The sequence below is a fragment of the Lingula anatina genome, chromosome 3, assembly GCF_051362555.1.
Source record: "Lingula anatina isolate TDL-2025a chromosome 3, LinAna3.0, whole genome shotgun sequence".
Lineage (NCBI taxonomy): Eukaryota > Metazoa > Brachiopoda > Lingulata > Lingulida > Lingulidae > Lingula > Lingula anatina.
In genome coordinates this window covers 22,724,963-22,750,500 of record NC_141769.1, presented here as the reverse complement: position 1 = coordinate 22,750,500, position 25,538 = coordinate 22,724,963, and the positions used below count along the sequence as shown (strand labels likewise).

The following is a 25,538-nucleotide window of genomic DNA, read 5'->3' as shown; positions in this document are numbered from 1 at the left end:
TTTTTAAAATGTTGAACTGTCTTGAAAGCTAAGTGGAAGATTTATTATTCTCATAAAAAAGCATTACAGTAAATTATAAAAAGGATGCAATATAAAATAGGGCAAAATGTGTAATGGTGACAACTGGTGTTTACCAGTGCTGCCAATAAATATTTACATTTGTAATGCTATTCTCATTCTATTGCACAGAGTTGAAATGTAAACAACTGTTTTACAGCTTAGCATCTTGGCAATGTGAGAACGCACACATTTGTCATACAATTATGGTATTATCTTTAAATTTTTACTATAACTTATGACTCTAGGAACGGGGAAACACCTGCTTGTTTACATGTCTTGACAAAAAGGATAACAAAAAGGATAACAAATAGGCATAGGTATGTTGAAATTCAGTATTCACATTGCCTAGCATTCAATGGCAGTTGAAGAGAAAAATGCTTGGCCTAGAAAGCATTGTATCTGGGAGCCATTTTCATGTCATGTGTCATGGAACATACAAAAAGCTGCAGAAAAAGGGAGCAGTTTATGACCAAAACGTTTTACAATGATGTTGAGCTGACTTTGGAGCAAGGAAAGGAAAATAATTTCCAATCGCCCATTAGTTTTAAAATTTTCACTTTGATCAAATTGATTCAGCTGCAAAATTGACAAATACTAGTCTAGTAGTTCAAGAGATAGAGATAATTAGATATATGTGACATATGACATGGTTTTGATGAAGTTTTTGGGTATGTAATTAAGTTCATCAAGCCAAGCAGCTGGTGCCCATAGATAAGAGCAGATAGATGGCAGAGTAGCCCCATAAACTACCCAAGAGGTGGCTTGGTGAAGCCTCTGCCAGAAAGGACTTCCAGGTATTCAGGGACCCATCTTGTTGAAATTCCTCAGGTGGTCTTTCCTGGGGTTTTGCAAGTGGTTGATAAAGTGATGGACTGCTGTTTTCTGTTCCCTCAGTTCAGCTTGATTGTATGTGTCTTACTCTTATTATTGTAAAAGCAGTCCAAGCCAGGGTTTGTGTGAAATGCTCCTTGTTGAATTAACCTGAGGACCAGTAAAACTTTTAAAGCATATATTGATAGATAATTGGCCTTAATCAATAATGCAGTAATTTTCACTGTTACCTGTCAAACCTCGGTAGTCAGTCATTTTGACACAGTTTGGTACTGGCACAAGATTCTCTCGATATCTGGAAGTCAAGTCATGGAATGAATGAGGTATCTGGAAATCATGCACTTAAGTGTGGGTTTAGATCTTTTGCTGGAGTAGTGCTAGCAATTTTTACTGCTTAGCCAAATCAAAATTTTTTTCACAAAATGATTTAAATTTGACTAAAACAAGTCAAATCAACCCTATTTTGTTTAGCCAATCATTTCTTCTTGATTCAATGCAATCATTTCTGACATATTGCAGTTAGATTGTGGATGATCCATTTTCTTGAAAAAGAATTTAGCCAATTGTTTTACCTTGTGTTATGTTGTTTTGATAACCAAGTCCCACTCTGCACAAAAGTGCCATTATTTTTTGGGCTATATGCATTCCATTCCTGTGCTTGACTAGGTGTGTTTTATTAGGCTGTGGAAACTGAATATATGTATAAATGTGATTTTACTTTGATGGTATTCTCCGGTATCATGTCTATATTATAAAAGATCATATTTGAAAAAAATGATGTTTATTCGTTTTATGGGGAAATATGTTATAATTTGGGGGTAATTATGGTATTAATCTTGTTATATTTGTTGAGTGTTAGGTCTGACTGACTGTCTGTCAGTACATTTGTGTCAGTTTTAGGAACATGTAGATTTCTTTCAGTTTGCAAAAGAAGAATATAAAAATGTACACCATACCGCATTTTTTTGGACCACTGGTATTTTTTGCGTATTTTTGTGTATCTGTATGATAGATAAAACCACAAATGTCTATGAAACCACATACCTTATCATTGGCTTATGTAAGCGTACAACATGTTCGTTTGCACGTAACTATTGTAATTTGTTACAAGTGCTTTTTTTCCTGGTCTTAGGGTTGAAATCTAAGAATTCCAAGTGTTGCGTTACATCACATTACATTGTGCTAGTAGTTTTAATTTTTTGTATGGAATCTCATTCGCCTCCATTGTTATATTTGTGCATTAAAGACGATGGTGATGGTAGAAAGTATGTATATATATATATTTATAAATGCAACTTATCACTGCTACAGTGATGTATTTGTTAACAGTCAAGGTTTCTTGTGAATATTACACAAAGTGAAAGCTTATTTTTTTCTTTTTGAAAGAAGTATTTGGTTTTATATGATATTTCTTATTTAAACTGAAGAGATGTCATTTCTAAGAGATAATAAATATCATCTCCAGTGATTTGGAGATTCCAGCAACTAGAACTGAATGTGTCATGTAGCAGAGGTCCTGCTCTCCTCACCTGACCACTCTCACCTGCTGCAATCTTACAGTCCTTGGCAATACTGGGGGTCCAGGTCCAGGGGCGAAAGATAACTTTTTCTAGTACAAAAGAATTTATTTTCCAAGTTGATATTTTTCTATTTTGATAAGTTATTGACTAGGTGAAGCACTTCTCTACTCTAAATTTATTACTTGGATGGCTACTCAGTGCAATTACTGTGTTGACTTTTTGTGAAAAAAATGGTGATATTTTGTGGCAGAACTTTGATATTTACTAGAACAAATACAGTACTGGGGATTTTTGGTTTAAGACTGCTGCCCTGGTTGTGAGAAACCTGGTGAAAGTTATTGCTTATTTATTTTAAAATTTGCAAAAGAACCTCTCTGCACATGTCATTACATACATGTACATTTAATGAAGACATACTTTCCTTCTGTGCAAGACATGAAATTCGATCAGTTTAAAAGAAAAAGTGAAGCTGGTGTTGTGGAAGGGACATAAACTCAAGAAAATGATTACTGCATGTGAAAATGTTGGTCCTAGAAGTACAAAGGGAATCAGATGGTGATGTGTTCTGTGTGAGAGATTCTAGGTCCTGGAGCTTGGTCAAGCTTAACATTATTTTATTTTCTTGAAGAGACAGTTTTATGATTTTTTAATTCAGGCTGTTAGCAGTTAGCTGGTTATAACCTTTCATTTCTCCCCAGAGCTGTTTTCTTCATTATTTTATGCCAGGCATGTAGAGTGCTGATTTAAAGGGTGAAATACTGAAAATAGAAAATGTCAGCATTAACTGACTCACCACTTGATACTTGCTGGTTAACTCCAGCTGTCTGCTTATGCAGTGCTGCTCTGGACCCCAGTAGCTACATTTTCTGTTTCTGTATACAAATTCAGAAAACTACAAAGTTGTCATTGAGGTTGGGTGATGCAATTGTCTTGAAGTAGGATTGTCAGTTATCACAATGGCTAGAAATGTGCGTGAAGGATGCTTTTGAATTTATGGCATGGCTGTCTAGAAGCTGTCTGAAGCAGTTATTGGCCTCACAGTGAAGAAGCTTCATGCATTAACTTTATTGGGAACTTGCTATATGGGTGTTGCAATTAGCATTGGCAGGTAAGCTTTTATTTTTGGCTTTCTGAAACTACAGTAGAATTTTTTTTAAATGTAAATACATGTAAGGACAAGTCTTGTGCTGCTTTTCAAGCTAGAGATATAAATTGTAGAAATAATCCATAAATTCTCAGTAATATTACGTTTAAATTGTTAAAATGCAGCTCTGCACAAATGCTGTATTTTGCTTCTTTCCACTGTGATTTTCTCCAGTGTTTGCTCTGCCATTGCCAGTGATGTGCTGTTAAGTGGCCTCTTAGTAGAATTGTGTGATAGTTGACATGATGATCTATCAGACTGATCACGGCTCTTAAGTTCCCCAATCAATAACCCATGAACAATTATAAACCCATAGTGATACCATATGTCTTAGTGATACCATATGTCTTATTTGTGCAAAATTCACCACCTATTCCATAAGAAAAGCAAAACCTGCTTTGTATCTATCACAAAATTATGGAATTGATATTCTGTCTGTCATACTGACACAAAGCATTCAACCTCAGAAACTAGAATTTAATAGCTAGGTGACAACAAGGCTTTTCCCAGTGAACCGTCCATCATTTAGATGGCCGCTGGCATCAACGGATGGCTTACATTTTTAAAGATGGCTGGACAGCTTACTGGCTGGATGGCTTGGCTTGTCATAACGGCTGTAGACAACTTAGGCCCCATTCAGAATGAAAGATCCTAGTACTAAGAGAGCATTCACATTGAGAAGAGCCGAGGTCTAGCAAGGCCAAGACCTAAATATGGCGGACCTACATGAAAGGAAGACCAAGTAATCCTTTAATGGTCTCACAATGACATTACGCGGTCTTCCTTTCATGTAGGTCCGCTATATTTAGGTCTCCGCCTTGCTAGACCTCTTCTCTTCTTGATGTGAATGCTCTCTAACTGGTCCAAAGCTCAATTATGGCAGACCCTACATGAAAGGAAGACTGTTTGATCCTGTAATGGTCTCTATGCCTCTGATCGAATAGAGCCGATATTTAATGACCGTGCCCCTGCAGGGACGACGCGTGGGGAGGCATGTGAGGGGCGGAGATTAAGTGATTAAATTATCTTCCTTTCATGTAGGGCCCACCATATTTGAGCCTTGGACCTGTTAGTACTCAGATCTTTCATTCTGAATTGGGCCTTACAAAATTCTTATTAAGTGATTAGATGTACCTTCATGATGTGTCCCAGTTGAATAATACTACTTTGTAGTACATGCTGTATTTCAATGAAGACCTAAGTACCACCTTATTATAAAACATCATTAAATGTTTCAAAGACATAATGCATACGGAGTGCAGCAGTGACAAGAGTGGCCTACATCCAGAACAAAACGAAGGTCCTAAACAAAATCTAAGCAAATTTACCACCAAATTATGGGTGTTGGTGTGAAATTGCCACCACTGACAACCTCAAAGGGAATGTCTGGCAAAGAACGCATACCTGTTTATTAATTGAAGTTAGAGAGTAGTGGTCAGAGAGTAGTCCGTTAATCTTATTGCATTCAGCTTAGTCCCTGTGGATTAAGTGGCATTAGCTAGGTTGGTAATAGCCATTGTGGATGCTCCCTTGGACTTAATTAGTTCACTTTCAGCTCCCACATCCCAAATCGCACCACTAAATAGCTTTTCTTTGTCAACTTGATTAGAAAGGTGTTCATTTCTCCTGCCGATTGGCAAGTTTGAGTATTGGAAGACTGTATACTACAGTAAGCTGATAATATGGCTATGTGCAGTGGTAGGCTTCTGAAAGATGTTAGTTTAATGTAACAGAAATAATGAAAATGTTCTTAGAAATACTCATTCTGTAAAAGTGTTAGAATGTCATAACATTGATAGAGTATGTAAACATGTTTTCTTGATAAAGTATGATAAATATCAGTTGGGGATTTTAGCCAGTTTATTTTATTCTAAAAGAAAAACACTGACAAGTTGTAATGCTTGTAAACTAAAGGAGAATTTGATGTTTATCTATCAGAGTCGAGTCTCAGTAGTTGCTTATCTTTTAGTGTAAATGGGCCTGGACAGTAGTATGTCCTACAATCCTGCACATGTCATCTATCTTCAATTTGAATACAGTTTTTCCCATGTGACTGTTGAGGAAATTGGATTAAAACTTGGAGCCAACTGTTTTCTTTTTGATCAAGGCTGACAGCTTGTTTACAAGGAATGTGTATAGGTACAGTGGAGATGCAGTGTTCACAATGATGTTGGATTCCTTTCCAGGAGCATGACTGATTTTTACTTAGGATGGTTTTGTGCACTGTATCAGGACAGGTAGGGTAAGCTATATTATTATTATTAGATAAGTTCTATTCACCTCAGCATGGGAGTTTACTAATATAATACAGGTATGGAAAAGCACAAACTATTAGATTAAAAGGGATGTCACTTTGGTTTAAACTTGTACACAAAGAAGATGCAATACAGTGATGTTGATGTTTATATGGAGATTTTTTTGCTGGAAGGTTTGTAGATTTTTTCTAGATGAATGGCAGTTTGATTTTCTAAAACTCATGAATATGAGATTGCAAAGACAAGACAGTGATGGGGAACCACTGCCGTGTATAAGTGGAAGTAGTTGGAAGTTTCAAAATCTACTGGAAAGGCAAAAAAAAATGCAAACTGCATATAGTGTACTAATGCTGCTTAGTGTTTGCAGATACTTGGGACAACATATGCTGTTAGGGAAGGGGCAAGTGCTTGCCTTTCTTTAATATGAGCACATTTTTTAAATGCCAAGCAAGCCTTCAACATATGACTATGGTGTATCTTGCAAGGAAGTATTTTATTATGGTTGGCAAGTAAATTAAAGCACTGACTGTGAGTCTTACCTCTGTCACATTAAACCTAAGTATTTTGGGTAGGTTTGTTGTTGATTTATTAATTTGACATTTTGACTATGGTGTACTCACTGTCTCAAGGTCGTTTTCAAGTCTAAAAAGTGAAGAATTGAGTTGTCTCCAGATGTTTTCCTGTAAATCATACTGAACGGCCCTATTGGATGACAACATATCCTAATGCTGCCCGTGGCATGCAAATTTTTGGAAGTTGTCTAAGACCCCATTTCTATACATGTGCCATCAGTCTAACTCTGCAGGGACTCTTGCATAGTGCAATCATCTAGACCGAATGTTAGCCTCCTTTTGTTTCCACATAATCATATAATCACCAGCTTTTCTGTATTGTACTTGATGCCAGGAGGAGGCATCTTAAGCTGATTGCACTCAGCGAGAATCCCCCGTAGCATTTGGTCAATTCGTGTAGACTAGTGTATCTATGAGAATGGGGCCCAAGGTTGCAATAAAACAATTTAGAGCATATTACTTGGTTTAAACCTAAACTCATTACATTACAGTCACTTAGGCTTCGTTCACATGCAATGTCTATTTTCTAAAAATCTATTTTCTATTCGCGCTATCTTATGATCACGGTCTGTGCCCTGAATATCCCGCCGCGTAATTACTGGCAGCGCGAGCCAGTTACTTATAGTAACTTATAGTAACTGGCACGCGCTGCCAGTAATTACGCCGCGGTATATTCAGGGCACAGACCGTGATCATAAGACATACCGCTAATAGAAAATAGAATTTAGAAAATAAACATAGCATGTGAATGAAGCCTTAGTATCTAAATGTTGTGATTAAACTGGAGAAGGAAATGTTCACATATGGTTGATGACAACAGGATATAGAGTACCAGTTGCCAGCTCCAGAAATCTCCAGTGAATTCCAGTGGTCTGGTCACAGTGTGGAGGCGTCATGGATATTGCATGCATCATTAGTTATGTGTTAGTTTAGGAAAGAGACTGTGGTTGGTAGCCTTCATGCTTGAGTTCCGTGTTGTCATTATTTCTGTACTCAATCTCATGTTGTCATGGGAGTGTTTGTCAAGTGAGGTTTGTCTCCTGTTAAAGTGGATCTAAATAAATGAAAATGCCAACATTAATATAAAAAAAAAAAACAGCAATAGCCTCCATAGTAACTTTTTGATGGCAAGAGAAAAGTGGTTTAAAAACAGAAGTTGGTTTGGAACTTTAAAAAGTGAAACTAAAGAAACAAAAAGTACTTCGGGAATTTTTACTCACACTTCCTGGATTTGTAGCCTTATATTTATTCCATTCAGTTTCACTTTCAATTTTTCTGCTCATGAATTTGTTTTCATTTTCCAGTTGTAAAGTTTCTCAAATGTTTTGTTGTAGCTGTTTTTAATAGATAGATATATATATACAATCATTCTCTGAATATGAAAATAAAGTTTTAAACATTGGAATATGCCATTCCTGTATAATAAAATATCCACATGAAAGTTCTTCCTGTGTCTGCACATTGTTAACCATAGTGAAATGATGTGCATGTATATATGTGTACGCACACACGGTGCTTGCACATGCACACACACACACACACGTAAAGTTAAAGCATTCTACTGTCATAGTTGTCAATATTGGCAGCTAAACAATTCTATTTATTTGTTTAAAATGTACAATTATCCACAAGGAGGTTTTCCCAATATTGTGAAATATATTGTATGCTTAGTTAATCTCCTAAACTTGGCATAAATTAAGAGCTGATGCTAAGATAACATGTAAAGCATGCCTGCAGGCTGCACATAATACATTATCTAGTCCATTCACTAGATGTGATATTAATGTCTTTATCACAATTTCATACAAACAACCAAAAAAAGACAGTACATATCATAACTTTTCTTTGATATGCTGACATGGTGCCCTCTGTTTTAAGTACAAATAAAGACAGCGTCAACAGATTTTTGAGACTTGTTGAGGTCAGCATCATAAAGTAAGAGAACTTTATTCTATTCGCATGCTCCTTTGAAATATTAGAACTGTGCGCCACTGGATTCAGGGCTTGACCTGTGTGTTGATACTGGCATGGGCACAGGCTGATCTGTTGTGATGATGTAATCTTGCTCTTTGAACTGTAGGATGTTTGAGATGTGGATGTTGGATACTTTTAACCTGAAGTGTCAGTGTCAGCTCAGGAAACTTTGTGCTGGTGTCTGTTAGTGTCCTTAGGTAAGGAGATGAAAGGGAAGCCTGGGGGAACTGGTTTTTCAGGGCATTACTTGTTTGTGGAAGGATGCCTTCTACTTCGAATTTAGAGATCAACTTATATTGGAACTCTATGTGAAATTTCATTTACTCTTTTGATATAAGCTAGAGAGCAGGAAAGAGTATATGCAACATTGTATAGATAAGTGTATGTATTCTGAGTGGTGTAATGAACATATAAAGCATGGCAGTGCACCAAGAAGACTAATGTCTGTCTGAGTAGCTAATAGTGGTACTTCTGTCCTTTCTATATTGATACATAAATGACATGCACAGATTATACAAAACTTGTGTCTGTCTTAATGCACTGCTAAGATAGCCAGTGTTCATGGGGGGGGGGGGGGGGGGGGGGGGGCTGCACCTCTTGTTCTGTTTTATGGGACATCTGGAGTACATTGATAAGAAATCCAAATTGGAAGAATATGTAGACAGATGCTGGATATTGTTTCTTAAGGTTGTGAAGTTTCCATGAATTTATCACAATGTTTTGACTGATAACTTCACAATTTTAAAAATATGTAACATAGGTGATAAAAAAGAAACATATCAGGCATGATCATGTAAAGATAAACAGGGTCGTATCAGTTCATACTGTTCCAGGCCATGAAATCAAATGCCAGACACTTGCCAGGAGTATGTTATCAACTACAATTATTTCATCTGATTGTTGAATGTTTAATCTTAATCCCAATTCAACACTAGTCTGCATTATATTCAACTTTTGTTCCCTTATAATTTGTTCCCGTATAATTTTGTCACATGTATGTATTTGATATACAAACTCGATGCCTGCTGAAGAATCAGGTAAGATGGAAAGTTCAGATACTGTTTATTAATACTGACAAGCAACTGACTGAAGTATGAACAAACTGCTTTCCATATATGATATAGTCTTTGACCTTAACAAAATAGTAATACAAAGGAAATAATACAAAAATGAGCATTCTTGCAGTTGTTTTAAAGATATATATGAGTACTAGTTTATCTAAAATTATAAATCGATAAACATTATCAAAAATTATACGAATCAGTTGATGCACATAATATCTCCTGATCTTCTCATCAGACATATAAATCATATATGACAGCAGCATCAGACAGGGATAGTACCCAAGCAGGTAGAATTTTGTGTGATCTTATCTAACATCTATATACCAGCCATTACTTACCTCAGAAGGTGGTTTGGCAAATAAGCCGCAGGGTTTTTTTTACATTGGGTACGTCTTTTTTGCAGTAGATGGGCTAGAAGCCACGTACACATAGATGAAGATAACCATTGTTTACTGAATGCAAAAGCTATGTATAATAAGTTTTTTATATGTCAGATACAAGACCATTAATTTTCACCTAGTCCAATTCTAATAAGATTTGAATGTTTTTTTTTTTTAGAAAATCTAGTCCAATTCTAATGAGATTTGAATAGTTTTAGAAAATTGAAATCAAAGATTTTCATTGTTTTTTTAATCACTGAATAGGAGGCATTTTGACCATTTGTTTCTATTGTTTTTGTCATGTAGACATTTTCTCCAGTAGTTTGAAATGTTTCAACACAGTAGGAGTGTACATGCATTATTGTTCATTCATTGATAACTTAATAAGTATTTTAAGCGCTTTATTCAGGAGGAGAATAATTTACCAGCAGTCTATTTATAAATAAGTTGCAGGCAGAAAACAGATGTGTTTGAATTGCATGAATTGCAACAAGACAATATAAGTCACTTAATAGAAATTGGTACTATACAGCACCTCAAAATAATCATTTGTTTTTGGCTATTTTTTGCATATAAATGTATGACTTGATCATAGAACTATAAATCCTTATACTGTAGTACTGTGACCATCAGAACAGAACCCTGAAAACTGCCATTATATGAGTGCTCTGACATATCTTGCCACCTGATCTGGAAAACTAAGGACCTAATGTCGCCACCTGTTGTTGGCAATGTTTTGTAACACATGCTGCCCCCTGTTGAAAGAATGTGTCATGACCTTTGTGCTGACACCTGTTGTTGAAAATATTACGGTATTCATTACCTTTTGATTATAAACAAATAATTGTCAGATACATTTTAATGCATAGCAAGAATCCCTGCATAGATAGATAGATCCTGCTAGTACAAGAACTTTATTCTGAAAGCTCCCAAAGTCTCCTTTGTATGAAGGTATTTACTAGTGATAAATCTTGCCATAAAACAATAGATTCTGCTCAGAATATGAGATACTATGGTACTGTACTTTGCCACACAATAGTATTTTGTATTGACAGAAATGCATTCTCTATAAATGAAAATGTAAGCTTCAATATTAAATCTGATGAGGTGAAATAGGCTGCTAAGATTACAAAATAATTACTTCCTGGTATAAACTTAATTCAATTATTTTTTCTTCAACATTCACATTGGGGGAAAAAAAGAAAGCACCCAGTGATTCCTTTTTATTAAATGGCTGGCAACATGTGTTATAATATTAGAAGTTAACAAAGAAATAATTGAGTGTACCCCACAGTGCCCTAACAATTCCTTGGCTTAATGTCTTGTCATTTAGAATTATGTGATTGACAAGTGTCAAAGGAGCCATTCAGCATGAGTTTGGTCAACCTAGCTAGTGCACTAACACTACTTTCTACTGGTGTAATCACTGGCTTTTCTGTATTCTACCCAATGGAAGGAGATGTGTGTTAGCCTGCTAATCTGATTGCATTCAGCGAGAGTCCCCGTGGTCTTGGTGCGCACTAACTAGTGTGCATTAATTCTGAATGCAGTCTAAGTCGCACTAGGTTGCGTCTGAAGATGCGCCATAGACTGTTGTGGTGGGTGATTGTCTTTGATAAGCTTGATATAGATATTGTGAGTATTCTGTTAACTTTAAGTACTGTGTAGCTTTATTGTATGTTCCTGCTAACGATATGTTTTTTTACTGTACGGGAAAAGTCTAGTACTGGTAGCTGGTATGAGCTGAAAACATGGCTTACACATATATTATGCACATATTGTTTGGAGCTTAATATTGTTACTAGTAAACTTTTATCAGGATTGTTGCTGTGTTGTGACCAGTTCCTCTTGATAATGGCTTATTTTCAAAATTGCTGGGTTGTGAGTTTTCAGTACAGTTGCAACATCTCTTCCTTAGTACAAGTCGTCTCAGAATTGATCAACTTTACCACAGAGAACCAACCCAAGCCAGTTCACAGGCTTTATGGAATCACCAGACTGTTGGACATGCCTGACAATTTTGATCTCTGTTCCATGAAAAATTCCATATCCCTAGTCCTTATGTCTGATAAGTTTTCAAAGTGACTCAGAATGTGTAACTCTAAGGGGTACATTTTCATTTCTTATCTGGGAGGGTTAATTTACATCACAGGTGATTTTTTTTATAGAAGATTTTTTATGGACAGACATTAGATATTATTAGCTACACATGCTTCATTCTTTTATTGAATTTAGCTCTGTTGCCTCTCATCAGTCTTATTTTCTGTTTAGCATGTGCATCATAGATCTCAGTAGAAAGTGATGATATAACAATATGGCTGGAGTCTAAGTAGCAATTTAAAAAAAGAAAAATTTACCTAAAAAAAACACAAATCACGTGACAGTAATGTGAATAATCCACAAGACATGGTAAATTGTCTACTTGTGTCCATACATTCCAAATGTAAAAATCTGGTCAGTCTTGATGGCAATTTTGAGTTAACTCTGATAGAAACTAGTCCAGATCTGCGTTTCTTTGGACTGTGTTCACATTAGAAAAGTTAACCAGATGGGACCATGATCAGGCCTTAACAGTGGTCAAAATTGCCAGTGTGAATGGCCTAAATGTTAAGCAGCAGCACTGTGTTGACATTGAACAGTAACCTTGAAAATAATGTGGCACTGTTTAGCCCTTCTGTTTTTGTGTTTGGTTAATGACTAGATGTTCTTGAGACAAATAAATTGTATCTGTGTATAAACACAGCTAGGAAACAGGGTTGTCTGGAGTTGTTTTATCCTGTGGGAACACACTCCAGAAATAGTTCTTCAGACCCCTTTATCTTTTGTATTTTAGGCTTAAAATATCTATGGTGGCTTTTTATCTGGTGTGTTCACACTTAGGAATAAGAAGGTTTCAGAGCCCTTCTTACCTGTGAGCGTGTGAACCCAACCTGAGAGTTGCTTTGATGATATCAGGTGTATTATATGTGCAAGGTGATTAATAGGCCCATACCTGCATGTCACACCTGACCTACATACATGGAGTTGACAAGACCATAAAACTCCTCTGGCCTGGGTGAATTACCCAGTGAGTGTTCGAATAACTTGCATTAAGGGAAGGAGTGTGCTTTGATGTCTTAACCTAGTGTTATGATGTGGTTGGAGATGGCAGAGGTGGACAATGAAGGTGCCGTGTAATGCTATGTAAGCTGAAGCAGTGAGGATAATTTCTGGATACGGGGCCCACTGGATACTGGCAGAAGGACGCTAATCTGTGATAGTCTACTGTAATAAGGTAAAGTGGGCTCCACTAGTATAAAGTACAGTAATGTGGGATTCAATGCAGATTGCTTGATAATTTTGAATAATGGTTAAATTGGAATGATGATGGTTTAACAAAATGATTGCATGTGCAGTGTAGGCAGTGATAAAGCATTTGTGTGGGATGGTATAGACACTTACAAAAGGAAAGGGAGACCCAAGGGAAACTGAACTTGTTATCACACATCCACTTGCAAATATCAGCAGTGTTTGAAGACACAGTGAAGTGTCACGGACCTACGTCATTCAGTGGGACGTACAGCAGTGATTGAGTAGAGCACTTATTTAAATGACATTGCCGCTGTACACTGATGAAATATGTCATCTGATCTGATGGTATGCTTATCTAGATAGAGGAACTTATTTTTGTATAGCCTTCGTCATCAAACCATTGTGAGGGTACTGGTAAAGTCATGTCTGTCAACTAGGTCCCACGGATCTGTGTTGCTGTATTTACATGCAACCTAGTTAACAGTTCTGGGAACTTGATCAGGATATATCTGCTGAGAATTTCAACCACTGAAGTGGGACAGTTACCAAGATGCGATGTTATGAAAAGGTTTTATAACTAACAGGTGATTTCTATATATATATGCATGTAATGAAGAAGAAGAGCCAGGCTACTGAAGTGGAACTGATATATAGGTAATGAGTAGAACAGAGTATACTATACAGTGCAAATGCATGCATCGGCACACACACAGTTTTGTTGATATATAGCTTATTATGGAGAAAAAATCTCATTTTGTGGCTTTGGAAGGAAGCAGCAGGTGTCCTAATAAACTCCACCAATTTAAGTTAATTACTAAGTTAATTACTAAACGAAAGCACCAGATGTAATATGCTTTTGATATATTTTAGCTCAGGTCCAGTGCATTGAAGAGATTTCTGTAGAATTTGGTTTGTAAGGAATGTTACATGATTATATTGGTATTAATGCAATATCTTTGAGAACTAGCATTCGTCACCTGATGTTATGTAAACTTTGTCTACTCAGTTGTTATCATGTTTGGTAGAGAGATGGTTGAACAGATAATACAAATTTTTTATGTTGACCGAGTGTGGCATGTCGACTTTAAATATATTTCTTTTTTCCCCATTTCTACGCGTGTATAGTTATGAAAGTGTCTGTTTGGTAAGTTTTAGACTTAAAAATAAAGCCTTCCCAGTATTGGAATTTTCACTTTTATTATGCCTTTTAAACTTTAGGGAACTTTGCCTTTGACAACAGAACATGAAAGGTCTGGTTTTGAAACATGTTCACCCTGAATAGAGTAGCTGCTATCTCCCAGGTCATGTTCTATTTGGCAAACAGGTATATAAAAGACAGTGATAATAAGGTCTTGGATTTCCTTCAGAGCTAGACAGTGACATGCTTATAGTAGGTCTGAGAAAGTTGGTGTGAGGTCATGTTGAACTTAATGGATCTGATGTAGAAAATAATTCACATAGTAAAACATTTTATATTGGGGCATATTGGAATTCGTGAAGGGAATGCAGTGCTTGCTCATACAAGTACATATCAAACGTGCATGCGTGCACACACACACACACACACACACACACACATTTAAGGTAATGCAATGCATATATACTAGTAATATATAGAATAGAATTCTGCAGATGTGAAATCTGTCATATAACTCTTGGCACTAGGCATGGAAGTCTGTGTTTAGTCAATTAAAAAAATAATTAAACTTCAGGAAGCATCCATTTGATTGCCCCTCCCCCTTCCATCATTTTCTTTCTTCCTGACACTTGTTTTGCCAACTGTTCAGCTTTGGCATCAATACAAGGAAATCTCTGGTGGAAGGTTACAACCAAAATACCTACTTCCTGGATTTGAAGCCAAACTTTTTTGTTAGACTTAGTTAGTTTAGATTTGAAATTAATTTTTTAAAAGTTTATTTGAACACGGCCTACTATATTTTAACTGTGACAAAGGCAGTGTAATGTATAAAATCATACTGGACCTGTTGATAGAGCAACTAAAGTGTTTGGAGGGCATGTTAAAACTTTTTGAAGGCCATTTATAGAGGACAATTTGATGCATATTTAAATGCATGCTGGTTGTGATTTTTAGAAAGAGAAACTAGCTGAAGTGTATCTGGTTGATGACTTAGTTGAACATGATCTGATATGATAACATCATGTGAAACACCATGTTGTGTCAGCTCATGGAACCAGGCAAAATAACAATGAATGATAGAAAGAGATACGGGAGAGTGATACCCTGTTCACGCAACAGGCATTTATTCGGATAAATATTAATTAGGTCAGGATTCTGATATAAATGTGGATGTGTGAATGCATGAAAATTTCTGTTAACTGTTTTCTCAAAATACTGCAAGTTGGTTGGATTTCTGACAGTAATTGGAATAACTCACCACAACTATCAGTAGGTCAAGGTCTTACTGTGCATTTGCACACAAATGAGCAGGGAAACAAACTACTTTTGCAATCTTTTGCTCTTTAAGTATGAGTGCCGAGATTGCTTAAATGTCTTTTGAGTTGTATTTCATGTTTCAAATAAAAACAGATGGCCAAAAAGCAGTACAAGTAGGGCAGTAAATGGAACCATATTTTTGTGTGCACTGTTGTCCCATGCAGTGCAGATGGGACTGTTCAATCAGGAAGTGGAACCTGGATTTTCAGCGTGGGATTCAGTTTTGCTTTGCTGTGTGTGCACAGGGAAATGAATCAAATTTTTCATCTGAAATTTCAAATTTGAAAAATCCTCTGATAAAGATGATAGTGTGAATGAGGTATGAGAGGGTATAGTGCTTTGCAACACAAGTGACTTCGTAAATTTGCAAGTGAACCAACTGGACCCAGTCATACTGTTTCTTCCAGTGAACTCTGTAAATTAATCCCACAGATGAAGCTACCTGTCTACAGCATTGTCCCCCTCTCCATTGAGCCTTTCATGACACTACATACCTGCTGAGCCCTGGAGACAGACATGGCTGAAAGAAAGGACTCATTTTCAAGTATAATTAGCTCCTTTAGGCCGCGTTAAATGCTATTAGGATACAAAAATGACAGATTTGTTGCAGTCTCAGCACAAGATTTTTCTCCTGAGATTCTAGTTGAAAATTGAAGCAGTTAAAATTTTGATTTCAGCAATTGTAGGAATTTCAATTGCACTTAAATATCTTTTATTTTGACCTTGAAGGGAATAATTTCCAATAACAGCTGTGTTTTATTTAGTTTACTTATTTATTTTTTAATGTATCCAGAGTTCTGTTGAGAGACATTATGTGGAAACCTGAAGACATGCCATAATGCAGCACATATTTCTACTGCTGTTTTTTTTACTTCTTTATTTAATCACATTATGCAATGTGTGTGTCAGAATTTATGCTGAGGGTGAGGTGAAAGTAGGAAAGGGAAAACTTTTCACCACTGCAGTATTTTTATAGAAATATCCTAAAGCTATGTCATTGCACCTGGTTGTTAGCTACATAACAAAGTATCTTAATGATGTATTCTACAGGTTTTTAAGTACCAGGTAGTCATATTGGTTTGACACATGTATAAGCAGTACCAGGTACAATGTGAAGAAAGTAGAAGATGAGTGTTACAATTTGCCACAGTCCGAGGCACATACTTATGGTGGTTGAAGTTTTGTGTTTTTATAAGTTGGGCTTGAATGATTCCCTATATTGTGTTAGTTTCTTGGTTGAATTTTTAGTTTTAACTGAGAATGTGTTGATTTCTTATTTTGTCCTAGCACCTGTGAAATATAATACTGCTGATCTGCAAACCCCTTTTGTTTGTTTGTTTGTTTCTTCTTTTAATTTATGATTGGTGTGCTTTTGCAAACTTTTAAGAGAAGTTCCATGAGAGCCCCCCCCCCCCCCCCCCCCCCACACACACACACACACACACACATGCACACATTACAGGAGATGTGTAACTGAATAGGTGTCAACAGAGATAAGAGCCCCCCTTGTGTTTGTGTCTGACTTTATTACTGTGTCAGACTTAGTGGGATTTTATGAGATATCTGCCAAAGGACACCCACATGCATTGGAACATCGCACACACTCAATTTTTAAAAGCTTTAAAATTCGTTAAACACTGAAGTGAAGCTTAAGTACAGGTAACTTAAACTTTATTCCACTTATGTGAAATATTGATAAACTTTATTCCACTTATGTGAAATATTGATCACAAAAAAGTTGGTAACACCATAAATAGTCTTAATTATAGCATGTATGTAAGTGCTATTCTTCCGTGATCTAGGAAAAGTTGTAATAGGATAAAATGTAGAAAAGGTTACACATATGTTCTAGGTTTGGCAGAGATGTGGCTTCCTGGTCACTGTTAATGATTGAGACAGGTACAGCAATGGCTTTTTTAAAACAAGGTTAAAATTTCAATAACTGATGGCAAGTACACTTTTTTGTTTGCTGTCAACTCATTATAACTAGCACTGAAAGAATCCACAACAGCTGGATCTCATTTTAGTAAGGCTCTCACATGGAAATTTAGCTTTCTTTCTGTCCTGATGTAGAGGCTGTCCAATCATATGAGAGTCCAAATACCAGTTGTATGGGGGAAGTGAATCAATTCAGTACAAAATTTGAGTAACCACTTAAATGATTTTCTTCTTGGCAAGGATCTATTCACAATGTTTAAATTTTTCCAGATTGCCAGTATTTTGTCAGAAGATACATTAACAGTTTGGCAATTACAAATATGAAAGTGGCGAAACAATAAAATCATGGTTGCTACTTACAGATCAGATTACAAGGATGTAGAATCAAGTTTGTTCTAAGAAAGATGTCTGTAAGCATTTTCTTTCTTTTTTTTAATTCCTTTATCCTTGAATTCGTTTTATTTCCATGAGAAGGTTATGTCAGATGGTTATTTTAATGCTTTAAATCTTCTATTGTATAAATGTTAATATATTTTCAAAGTTAAACTATTTGTTTGACTGATGTAGATAAATATTTTCTTATGTATTTATAAAAATAATAATTATTATAATTATTATTATTATTATTAGCCTATTACACAACTTCATAACTTGTATGATGCAATATGTATTCTAAATCCAAATTCAAATTTATCTCATTTATTGGAAGGAATAATTTGATGGAATTCAAACCATTTTTATCTTATCGGATTTACTGTTGGTTTGTAAAAGCATCAAATAATAGCAATTTAAGAAAATGTAAATCTTAGATTGTAAATGAAGTCTTCACGGGAAAAACTGCATAAGACAAAAGTAAGTAAAATATTTTGGTGTTTTCTCATGCATTCTATATGTATAGGAAAATATCAGAGACTTGGTATAATTTGGCACTCCTGTATTCAAGAAACTGAATCTGCTTCTCCCGATACTCATTAGTTAATTAATTAAACTAAAACTAAACTTGCATAATTCCCATTAGGGCATTTAGAGTAACTACCATTAGAAATGCAATTATACCAAGTCCTTATGCCTAGATTAATTGACTTGGCATTTTAAAGCAGTGGATTAATTCCTTGAATTTTGTATGACAATGTACTCTATCAAATTAATTTTTTGGAACCGGGAACTTGATCAGTGTGATTTTATCTTCATTCAGGTTTAATAATTCTAAACTGCCTTAGTTTGTTTTCATAAAAATGATCAGGGATATCTGTGATGGCTAAAAGTTGTAATTAATTAGTAACAGGAAGGAGACCAATAACACAGATTGATGCTACAGATCAGTTACTTTTATTCCCTTTCTTTTCTATGCCTGGATTAACTATGTTAGATAATGTTAGCATCAAAATATATGGATCAATGTCTTCTTCACAATTGATTGACAAATGTTTAACTGATTTAACTAAGAAAAGGTATTATTGGTATTGTGCACAAAAAAGTTACAACCTAACTTAATTGGTGTACACCACCGTAGATAGTGAAGTGGAAAAAAGATTTTTAAAGAAACTTCTTGTTATATTGTGCAGTAATCCCTCTTCCTGGTTAATGCTGGAAAGGGTTGGAATCTTCTTTTTATGTGCAGACACATCATCATCCTGTGCTTGGGGTCAGTTAGTGCATTCTCTTGTAAGAAGTGGCCCAAATGTGCTGGATCTGAAGTCTGTAATTCAGGAACCATAAAAGCTAGAGTCCTTTTGTTTTTTACAATTTGAAGTGTTTGTCAACTACAACACTTACAATGGTAGGGTTTGTTTGTTTGATTTCCATATGTTTTAGGGGTTGCATTTTTTTTTTCCAAAAAGTAATGTGCAATGATGAATTTTTTTTCAGAAGTGAAATATTCCAAAAGCAGCTAAACACCCACAGTTCCACTTGTTAAGGAAGTGATATGTTGGCTTAATGTGACCTCATATTGGACATTTGGCATACTTTACTATTTAAAAGGCACTTTGCATATATTTTGCTATCCCATATTTTTATACAGCTAAAACAGCTAAGTCCATAGCTACCATTTGATCTGATTGAGTTTAATCTTGTTAAAATTTGGTGTTAAACATCATATAAAATATATCTCATAAAATCAGAATTTACAAAATGACATATTTTGTGCATCATTATTTGTTTTTCGTCTGTACATTTTACAGCTTTACTGCTTGTTATATAACAAAAGAGTCATTGCACTTATTAACTAAGTGCGGAGAACGTGTTTTGAATATCTGTTTGAGACAGTAGCATGTAAGACATGAAAGCCAGGGCTGTGACATGAATACAAGGGTATAATATAGATGTCTACCATTGCCTGTAACTAGGAAATTCTGTGAAGAACTGAATACAAAATACCAGGAGGTAAGTCTTTAGAGGGAGAGTAGGAGGCTGACTCATTAAGACTTGAAAGTTCAGCCCATGTATATAGCACTATTGTCTTAAAGCTCCACTGTGCTGATGTCATCAGTTACAGAGGTAAGGGCAGGTGAAATGAAAGGTTGGTGAGGAGAATATTACCTGTGAATAAAAACAGGTGGAAATAAGGTGTGTACATGAGCAAAAAGATCTAAGGGATTGGCGTGACTGTGTGAAGTTGAAGATGTACGTAGTATCAGGTGGGTACAAACATATAGAAATACAAGATGGGAGCAGTTTGACATGGAGGGCAGATAGACTGTTGACCTAATACTTGTACTAGTAGTTAATTTGGCAGAAAAGACAAGGGATGTCACAGCGTTGGATATGATGGTACACTGGCATATAGAAAGGGCAAGAAGGGCTGAAAATGGAAACAGTTTGGCATGGATATATATAAGAAATACAGGGTAAGGTATTACAGTAAATGTAATATGTAGAAAGAAATATGCAGAGGAATGGTTTAAAGGGGGAAGGGAGGCTGCTGGTGCATATAAAATGAATGAGAATGAGTTAAAGTGCACTAGGTACTGCACATTAACAGACTAACAGCATTCACAACTAGTCTATTAAATCTCTGTTTTAATTAAATAGCTTTAATTGCAAGCCCCCAGCAGGGGTAGTGCATGTGGTAGGCTGGGTGACCATCGAGGGTTGTGTGGCATTGCTTTCAAGTGGGGTTTGCAGATTAGTTTGTCCAACGATCATTTGTTGTAAATGTGCTCTAACACGACTCGTTTCCAATGTACTGATATTAGCTATTGCACACTTATTCCTTTTGAACGACCCCTAACATGATACTTAAACTGGTTTATCAATAGAAGTATTTTGGCAAAATTTAACACACAAGATATACTACTAGTACACATTCCCAGTCAAGTTGTGACCCAGTGTATCATCCAAGCAGACCATGTGGTTGTGCTCTTGCAGATTGCTGTCATGAGTGACCTCACACCCATGGTCTTAGGTTGACATGTTATGGTAGGAAGATGTAATACATGGATTACACAGTTCACTTAGATAATAACCACTGAATTAGGTCCTCACAAGTTGATTGGGGAAAAAACGGCCTAAGACATGGACCAGGATGTATAAAAATTGAAGTTGTTTTAGTAATATACCTAGACAGAACAAGTATGATGGAATGTCTATGAGCACCTGTGGTATATATTAAGACATTTGTTAAGTGGTATACCTGCTGTTTTTTAACTGCCACTAGGTGTCTCTGGCATCATGATCCCACAGCTAACATTGCAGAGAGGGATTGTGATACAACTGGTAACAGCAGAAAAGACATCCTAACAGATAAAGCTTGATCAGTATCCCTTGAAAAATAACAGTATCTGTCAGAAAAGCAACAGCTTCTCAGTACCAGAAGATACTAAGAGCTTAGTATCAACAGAGGGATTGGTTTATTTTAAAACTACACTTTCTTGAAGGTGAGATCATTTTGGAGGTATTATGGATTTTGAACACCAATAAGATGGAGACAGCAAGGACAGAATGCTGTGTTAACCGGTCTGTTCTATTTAGTTTGCCCAGTCCAGGCCCTTTTTTTTTTTTTTTTTTGGGGGGGGGGGGGTTATATCTGTCCATATGACAGTTTTGTTGCCTTGTGTTAGCTTTTGAAAACCCCCACAAGTATGTGCTGACCCCCACTCAGGGTCCAATCTGTGTGTGTATAAACTAAGATGAGCATATTGTGTTTTACATAGCCCAGCGTGGTGGTATTGCTTTATGTTTGTTGATAACAGCAAATTCCACATTTTCCACTTGTTAGCTTGGTCTTGGTTTGTTAATGGAAGGGGCAGTTATGTCAAGAGGCTTAGGAGTTAATAGTTTTTATCATTAGCTAAGCAGTGAAGAGAGGTTGTATGGCAATGTAGTGGATTATGTACTATTGCTAGGTTTGCCTGCACTTGTGTACTGGCAGTCTAAATGGGGTGCTGATGTTGTGTCATTCAGGTGTCTGGAGATCACAGGGAAAACAAGGGGAAATGGCAGCACTTGATAGGGCAATGAACTGGTCGAGAACATTCTCAAGAGATTTGCTACAGTGAGACTGACATTAATCTCTCTGTTGTCTCACTGCCATTGTAATGTTGAGGTAAGAGGAAGGCCAGAGGTGGGGGTGGATAGAAATGTTCATAACACAGACTGCATACAGTACAGCACTTAGTTGAGTCACCACAACAAGACAGTGCTGAGAGTCATATATATTCTACCCGCATACTGGCAGTGTTGTGCTTCACAGTCTTGTGGAGATATTTTTACAAGGTTTGAAGAAAGATCAAGGTCTTTTTTTTAAATATGTTTTCCAACAAACAGTGAGGGTTAAAGTACATATTTTTCAAATCCATATATTGCCACACCACAGTCCTGTGAAGATAATGGTAGATTCAAGAATCACCTTGGTGTTTGTCATTGGTCTCAGGCAGTAAGGGTAAGAAAGAAATATTTTAGTTCATTAGAATCATTGAATTTTCAAAGTTAAAATCATGGTCAATATTACTGATTGTCACTGTTGGCATTTTCCAAGTGTGACTTTGAATTCCCATTGGATTAAAATCCTCTGAGTTTTACATTAGTAGTACATTACAGTGCATTTTTAAAAGTAGTACAGGATTAAAATGGTAGTTATAATAATTATGCTTTAAATATGGGTTACATAAAAATTGACCAAAAAAATGTGCACTGCAGTATTCAAATTGGTTGTTTATCATTTTTGTAAGTTTTAATATCAGTTCTTTGGTCAGTATAGTTAATTATATGTCTGTCAGCTTGGCAGCTTTCCTAAATTTCCAGTTAATGTTGTAAATTGCTGCAGTAAGAGCAATTGGTTTCTGTGATAATATGAACCTAAAAAGGGATGATCCAAATTATTGTGAGCAGTCAGGCTTTTCCTTGTCTGATGAACTCATCAGCTTCATTACAACATTCTGATCAATACATTAATGACATTCCATGATGTTTAAAACTTATGTGATCATTTGGCTATGATGGCTTCCTTTTCAAAGTAAGATATTTTCAGTCGTTTCTTTTGTTACTCACATTAAGACTAAAGAATAGTTTAGGTAAAAGATTCTTTATATTTAATCTAAGTAAATTTGACATGTAGGTTACTTTGGTAAAGTCAATGTTATGGTTCTACACAATAAAATGCTACTTAATTAACAAACCTAGTCTAAATGGCACTGTAAATATTCTACTAAATATATTCTCCTGAAGTTCAGACACGAGAAGTATGTTTGTATGAAAGTTTATAGATGAAGCTGATCATTTTCAGTTCTCTTCTGCATCTCAGACTGGGCTACATATAGAATCAGCAGCCAAATCCTCAACTTCTTTAGATAGCCCTATAGTAGCCAGACTGCAAGGAGCCAATGTCAAGTGAAGAGTTTATTATTACAACCAAATTTGACCAACACATGCTGGCAGGAAAAAATACATAGGTGATAGTCAATGATACTAATTAAGTGGATGGATATTTCTCATCTTATTGAGTTTCATATTGTGTCATGGTTCTGCCCAACATAATGCTGCTCGGAGATCTGAACAAAATATTGTGTGGTAACTTTAATTTTAACCCATTGCACATATCTTGAGTAGACTAGCTTAAATTATATGGCTATTATAGAGTCAAAATTCTTGCTATTGACAGGATTCCAGTTCAAAGACATATAATTAGCTTAAGATTGATTAGGCTATTATATGAACATATGCATTTACATGAGTATGTGTTACTCTATTAAAACCCACGTTGGGCTGTTTAATTTCAAGTCTGTTTATCCCTTGGTGACTGTAGAATCCAATTAGCTTGTAGAATTCAATATAGTTATCAACATATGTTCAGGGCTCGACATTAGCGCCTGTCCGCCTGTCCGGGACAGGTAAAAATTCAGTTCGGACAGGTGAAGTTGCAGGGTTGGCTGTCCGACGGACAGGTCATGCTTTATGAGAAATTTGGAGCAAAAATCTTTTAAAAATCATTTTTTGTTGCATACTAACGTCTTTTTGCCTCTTCCTAGAGGACATTGAAAAAGAGTGACCTACTTTTGGCACAAAACACATGCAGTCGCAAAACGAAGTCTGAGCAAACTTACCGCCAAATTATGAAAGTGAACACCCTCCAGAACTTCAGCAGACAAAATTTATTCACATATCAGGTTCACTACTGAACATTTATTTAGTTAAAAATTTACGTGGTTTAGTAATAAAGACACTTCCAAAAACAGAAACTACACAAGTACTGTGCTGGAGCCAGATTGGACTGGATGAACTGGCTATATCTAGTTCGTTGTCACGGCAACAAACTGCCTGTCAATCAAACACGTTGTATGCTATCTGCTCACTATAGAAAGTGAAATCTTTGGGACTGAAGATCTTGTTGAAATGTTGTTTATTTGCCAAAATATTACCTGAAATTATGTATGATGTTTTTTTAATGACTCTAGCATCACCTCTGTTATTTACAGTTTAAAATTTAGTGCTGGAATATGATAAATTAACATTGCTCTCATATACCAGTGTGATATTGATGTAAGGAAGAAATTAGTAATAACAAATATGAGAATTTTAATAAAAAGAAGGGGAACTTTTTTATACTGATTTTATTTAGTTCATATATGTTTAAAAAATCAAACATGTGATAACCCCTTAAAAAGTTAAATTGTTAACATAAATATAAGTAAAGTATTATAAAATTTCTTTAATTTTCATTGAAATTTATTCAAATATTATAAATTTTGAATATTTTAATAAAATTAATTTAACAGTACTGTACCCCCTCCCCACTTCCCACTCAGGGTTTTTTTTTAGCTTTGGTTAAACTTCATGTGAATCTGTTATCAAATTGCAGACTTACAATTAGTAGACCCTGTACCCCAAATCCTAGGAGAAGCCCTGATGTGAATTATCAGACTTAAATGCAAGATTAAATCTTCAGGAGTTCACAAGTATGAAAAAACAAATTTTAATCTGAACATAGATTCACTTTAAGGTGCATTTTCGGGGCTCATATGATTGAATGTTTTGGTAATATATACATTAATTTAAATGTATGACCACACATATAAATTGACAAAGTTCAAACGTATGAATAGAAAAAAATTATTGGTTTTGTGGACAGGTTGGATTGAAAATCGGACAGGTCAAATTTATGAGCACCTGTCCGAAGGACAGGTGCTCATAAAAGTTAGTGTCTAGCCCTGATGTTATCTAATTATTGTGAAATATTAACTGTCAAAGATTGGTGGGTGTTTAAGAAATTCACTAGTAGGAATTCTGACCAACTGTCCAGAGTAAGTGGTCAGAGATCAGTTGGGCTGTCACTGGCTGTGGTCACTCATTATATGGGTATTGAATTCCACTAAATGAGTCACTCGGGGTTTTATAAGTGATTGTCTATCCTGGATATTAACATTTGAAAAGTGTAATTTAAAGTCTCATTAAATAGTTGATACTAAGTTTTGTATTTGGTTGAGTTAGGAATGACACTGACATGTCGTGGTTGACCACTTTAGGCTGCAGTTCTGAGTAGTTTGCAGTAGGGTAATCAATACTGATGGCCTGGAAACTGTTGCTGTGATTTTATTTTAATGTCTTGGTATTGTTCA

At 35.8% G+C, this 25,538-nt stretch overlaps 1 protein-coding gene across 7 annotated transcripts in view; it reads left to right on the top strand.

The window, feature by feature from the left end:
- The window catches only part of LOC106176144 (uncharacterized), a 41,544-nt gene that overhangs the window by 4,072 nt on the left and 11,934 nt on the right, over nt 1-25,538 (top strand). For 2 of the 7 annotated variants that reach the window (XM_013558414.2, XM_013558402.2), the window contains exon 1: nt 20,295-20,333. The exons of 2 other annotated variants lie outside the window; for them this stretch is intronic. In XM_013558414.2, the coding sequence (XP_013413868.2) occupies nt 20,310-20,333 (24 nt within the window). In that variant the 5' untranslated portion in view covers nt 20,295-20,309. Of the gene's footprint in view, nt 1-5,750; nt 5,793-12,806; nt 13,075-17,873; nt 17,895-20,294; nt 20,334-25,538 lie in introns of those variants that run through there. 3 more of the 7 variants (XM_013558422.2, XM_087007514.1, XM_087007513.1) reach the window with 3 other exon arrangements.